The sequence below is a fragment of the Protomyctophum bolini genome, assembly GCF_963924005.1.
Source record: "Protomyctophum bolini genome assembly, chromosome: 19".
NCBI lineage: Eukaryota > Metazoa > Chordata > Actinopteri > Myctophiformes > Myctophidae > Protomyctophum > Protomyctophum bolini.
The window spans coordinates 8,447,773-8,453,138 of record NC_137880.1 but is presented as its reverse complement, the minus strand read 5'-3'; the positions used below and the strand labels follow the sequence as shown (position 1 = coordinate 8,453,138).

Below are 5,366 nucleotides of genomic sequence, written 5' to 3'. Positions count from 1 at the left end.
AGAGAGAGATGCACGGAAATACGCTAAAAACCAACATAATATTATGCACCATTTCCAAAGTCGGCTGATATGCAAGGGGATCCAGAACGAATCTAAACACACGTTTCTTTCGTTTTTATTTATTTATGTTAGTTTTGTTTCGTTTTTAGTTTTTTTTTAAAGGTTGATTTTGTCTAGTTTTTTTTATTTTTTTCCTTTTTCTTCGTCATAGTATATTAAGTAAAGGTTAACATTGAAGTTACACACACACACACACACACACACACACACTCACACGCACGTAAACAGAAGTTATGCTCTCTGTATTAGGGGTTTCACATTCACGGTTGTGCTACAACATTAGATTACGGGAGGGACGGGGCGGGGTGGTCGTAGTAGAGCTGATGATGATGGCTGATTGGCTGAAGAGGGGCGGGGCTGGGGGCGGGCCTAGGATGGAGGGCTCGAAGGCAGGAAGGAAGGAAGGAAGGATGGATGGAGGGTGTGTGCACTCATCCAGATCCACAGAGCTCCAGACACAACAGTTGCCACTAGAGGGAGACGGAGACAGAGAGAGAGAGAGAGAGAGAGAGACAGACATTAAAATTGACTGAGTGGTCTCTTTACTTTTCTTTTGTCTCTTTTTCTTTAGCTATTTTTGAAACATCGTGAAAATGTAGCGCAAATCTTTGAATATATTATAATATATTCTTTCAAATATTTGCTTCCGGGGGTCCCTGCTGGAACAACATATTTTCAGATGGGGGGCGTCTGAGGCCCAAATTATTTCTGGAGTCCTTGACATGAAGAACTTTGAGCACCGCTGACAGAAACATAGGTTTTTCAGGGAAGTGTCATGATTTTATAGCATTTTATAGAATCTAGGTCTAAATGTGTTAAAACAGCCGGTTGATGGAAATGACGCTCGCGCGCGGCTTCAACTTGTAGCGTCGGCAAAGCGAGCGTCATTTCCATCCACCGGCTGTTTAGAAACCAGGAAGAGATGACAGACAGACAGACAGACTGACAGACAGACAGACAGACAGACAGACAGACAGACAGACAGACAGACAGACAGACAGACAGACAGACCTACCTACAGTACCTACCTACCTTGGGGGCTGATGGGTAACGGGAGGGCGGTGCTACATGAAGTCTTTGATGTTGAGGTCATCCAGGGCGTTCCTGGGGGGCGGGGGTCTTCGTGGGCTCTGGCCGGCCCCCGGAGACATCTGTGTGAGGAGTCATAGTGTCCACTATGTTTCATTCTGATCATCATCATCATCATCGTTAAAACATCACCGCGTGTGTGAGCGTATTCACACAGGTATAGCCTACTGTATACACTTTTCCCAATTTCCAATACTTTCATTTCCGCTCCACTGTAGGCTACTCTTGAGGCGAATGCACAACCTACAATTATTTGAAAACTTTAGTTACTATAGTATAGTTACTTTGTAGATTTTGATTATTGTTACGAAACGTAAATTAACCACTTCGGTCCTATATAGGCCTACATTTCAGCCATAACAACAACTAAAAAGCTGAGATTGTATAGACCTGAGCTTGTGGATCTGCTATTTTCAAAAGATGTGTATATACTTTTGAAAACTTGAAACCGGGACATTCTGCATACATGGGTACTTAATTTGTTGTATTTTGAATTCCATACTTTTACTCGTAACAGTATTTCAGTAATGCTATACTTTAACTTTTTTCTTGATTATACTATTAGGCATTTTGGAGATATACGTTTAGGGCTGGAGTTGTCTATACATAATTAGATGTGTGTCGGTGGCATACAGCAAAAAATAGCCGATCTACAAGCTTTGCGCGTTGCAGTGAGCTCGCCATGAACTGTGTCCTTTGCGACCGTGTACTTTTATTGTGTAGTTATTGTTTCCTGTCTGCTCTAATTGCTGCTACCTGCCTTGTCTCAACAGCCTGCTATTATGCAGTTGTGTTTCACCTGTGTCCTGTTCAGTCTCAGCCAATCACGTGTTGATTGCAGTTCTGTTTCACCTGTGTCTAGTTATAGTCTTTGTGTATTTAAACCCCCCTGTGTTCAGTGTTCCCTTGCCAGTTTAGAGTTGTTGTCATGGTTTGTCCTAGCCGTCCCTTGTCTCGTATGACGTGAGACAGAGCTTTTTGCAGATTGGCCCATTTGCTTTGCAGCGATGCACGACACACCTGCGCGCAATGAAGTATTAAAGCGGCATTCACACGACAACTAACTATAACTATAGCTATAACTAACTATGTGTGAGCCTGTGTCAGAGCCCACACGGACGGAGGGGAGGGGAGGGGAGGAGATCTGTCTTTACTCTTCAGTGGTGCACAAACTTATGAATAATGGGATATATTGGACATATATTATATACAAGGTTTACACCCAACAGCCTGCTGTCGTCGGGTGTAAACCTTGTAGGCCTATGTCCAATACCGTTCCTTTTTTGTTCATATAAAATAAAAAACATTTTAAAATGGGGAAAATAGCCGATCTACAAGCTCACAGAGTGTCGTGTCGCGACATGCTGTGGGCTTAAATGTACCGTACATCGGCTATATTTTCACTACTTCTGTGCGACACTTGTATGATGAAGGCGTAGTAGGCCGTATAAATATGCAGATGCAACGTCTCTGCCTGAGAACGATTATAGATAAATAAAACCTGACATGATTATATATTATACGGTGGCCAGAGAGTATAGTTGTATACCTGCAGGTAATGCCAGCTAACCTGCGGCGATAAGGTTTTATAGCTATAATCCTCATCTTCGTTAATAATACTTTCAGAGCTTGTAGAGCAAGACCGATCCTGCCCTGTGGGGTTTTTTTTTTTAATAGCAACATCGACGTAATGATCGTTCATATACATCGCCGTGATCGAGTGATCCAAACGATATCGTCCATTGTTGCTGTCCATCATGATGCCCACTAACAGTGGGCATCGTTTATCAATTTTTTTAATTTACATTTTAATATATTTCACTTTATATTTAAGTTTATAAGGGCTAAATGCATAAAATATACATTTGTTAGATTTTTTGAGGCCCAATATTTCTACGATTGCGTGATACAGTACCTATGCGTCTCGGCAATGAAACAAAAAGTTAATTTAGGTCTAGATCACGATGTACCGTGCTTGTTCAAATCATAATAATATATTTACATTATATCCAACCATTGTCCAAAGCATATACAGTACATTTATTCTTAATTGTTCACTTTTTTTTGGGGGGTAAAAAAACAATGCTGGTGCCCAGAAATACCATGGCGTACACCCGCTGTGAATGTCCCTTTGTATGAGGTTTAAAAGCGGCGTTCATAAAATGACTATAAAACATAGCTAGTATACTATAGACAAACATCGCGTGTGCGTGCGTGCGTGACTGACTGCACGTGTGTGAACATGATGAGCATGCTGCGACGTGTGGTTATATAATTGTCCCCGAGTCATGCCGCAACGTTTACCGGTGATCCTGGCGCGGCGCCAACCGGCGGGAAGCCTGGCCTAACCATGGGCATCATGGGAGCTCCGGCCCCAAGCGCCCCGGGCTTCGGACCGCGATGGACACACACACACACACACACACACACAGAGAGAGGAGGAGGAGGAGGAGAGACAGAGTAAGGCGCCAACACCTCGACCATCCTTAAAGGGACACTTCATCCTTTTTGCAAAAAAATACATGTTAATGACGTTTAGAAGCTTTAGAACACTTTCCTGGGGGTCTTTATGTGTGTGATATGTGGTTTTAGATCTTTTAGATTGTAGCAGTGAGCCTGTCGTCTCTGATGTCATGGACACTATGGGCTCACTTCCTTCCTGGACTACATGTTGTCTCAGTAAGACAGCTCTCCCCCCTATCCACAAGGAGGAGCAGTGCACCAAAGAATTATGGGAATTGTAGTCCAGGAAGGTAGTGAGTGAGACCAGTGTCCATGACATCAGAGACAACAGGCTCACTGCTACAATCTAAAATATCTAAAACCACATATTACACACATAAAGACCCCCAGGGAAGTGATCTAAAGCTTCTAAACGTCATTAACATGTATTTTTTTTATTTTTTTGCAAAAAGGGTGAAGTGTCCCTTTAAGTGTGTTGTGATGTGGCAAACACAAAACGGAGGATATTATACTCTATTATATTATATATAGGGCCATTGGCCATCATTAGGTGTGTTTTTTTCCTAATGTCCCCGGACCAATGGGTGGTCTTACCATGCAGTAGCTGGGGTACGAGGAGCCCATAAATGCAGGGCCCCCCATGGGTACGCTCTATAAGGAGGGGGGAGGGGAGGAGGAGGGAGAGGAGTTTCGGATGGTTACTAAGACTACACATATATAACACAACAAGAGACAGGCACTGCAACACGCACACACACACACACACACACACACACACACACACACACACACACACACACACACGTATAGAAATATGTACAGCGGTTCTCAAATGTTCTGTTTTATGTTGTTTAAGGGGACACGACACCCACCGCCTTAAAGCCAGGGGTAACTTTGATAAATATTAGAATATCGGGGCACGATATTGTGATAGTATATAACAGGTGGTCTCCCTATATGTCTCTCCAGCTCTATACACAAAATACATCAGCTCTTATACATGTTTAGTGTTCCAGTTCCAATGGTCCATTTAGAGCCAGACCCCTTACTTTGAGAACCACTGTGTCTGATTGGCTAAAAACAATCTACAGGCCTGCAGTGCGTTCTGGTTGATGAGGTGTCGCCGTGTATTTTCAACGTTTGAAAATACATGTGTTTAATTATGCTGAGCACTTTATCTTCCGAAGCATGTATCAGGCTTGAAGGATGAAGCTTAAAAGACTTACAACGAATAGTCGTGGATGTTGTTAAAGGACCACTTCAGCCATTTTTTTACACACAAACAGCACAGCAAAACAAACAAACAAACACACACACACACACACACACACACACACACACACACACACACACACACACACACACACACACAGCACAAAAAAGCCCTAACTTATTGTGTTCTGATTTATATTTCGCATTGATTTGCAGTTGCATAAGCGTGTGCGCTAAACTGAAGATATAAGCTCTTTTTTTTTTGGAAACGGTGGACAGTTTCTCCTAGTTAGGTGGGAGGATAACAACGTGAGGTTGTGTAATCAAACTGAGATGAATATAAGTAGGTTGACTTAAAATCAAATAAAAAATAAAGATTATATAGAGAAGATAAGGCTGCATGCGGTTTTTGAAAGCAAAGGGCTAAATCCTGACTTATGCTTAGTTGAGCACTGGAAATAGCTAATCTACAAGGTCACAACGTGTCGCAGTGCAATGCTTTGTGAGCTTGTAGATATTTTCGGTATAAAAAAAGATCTGGC

At 42.4% G+C, this 5,366-nt stretch overlaps 1 protein-coding gene across 1 annotated transcript in view; it reads right to left on the bottom strand.

The window, feature by feature from the left end:
* Nucleotides 1-408: 408 nt before the first annotated feature.
* Nucleotides 409-5,366, bottom strand: part of LOC308334033 (clathrin coat assembly protein AP180-like) — a gene marked incomplete at its 5' end in the record, with an annotated part of 53,534 nt that continues 48,576 nt past the window's right edge. The window contains 3 exons of the mRNA XM_080790611.1: nt 409-530; nt 1,093-1,211; nt 3,454-3,522. Of these exons, the coding sequence (XP_080646737.1) occupies nt 1,125-1,211; nt 3,454-3,522 (156 nt within the window). The 3' untranslated portion in view covers nt 409-530; nt 1,093-1,124. The remainder of the gene's footprint in view (nt 531-1,092; nt 1,212-3,453; nt 3,523-5,366) is intronic.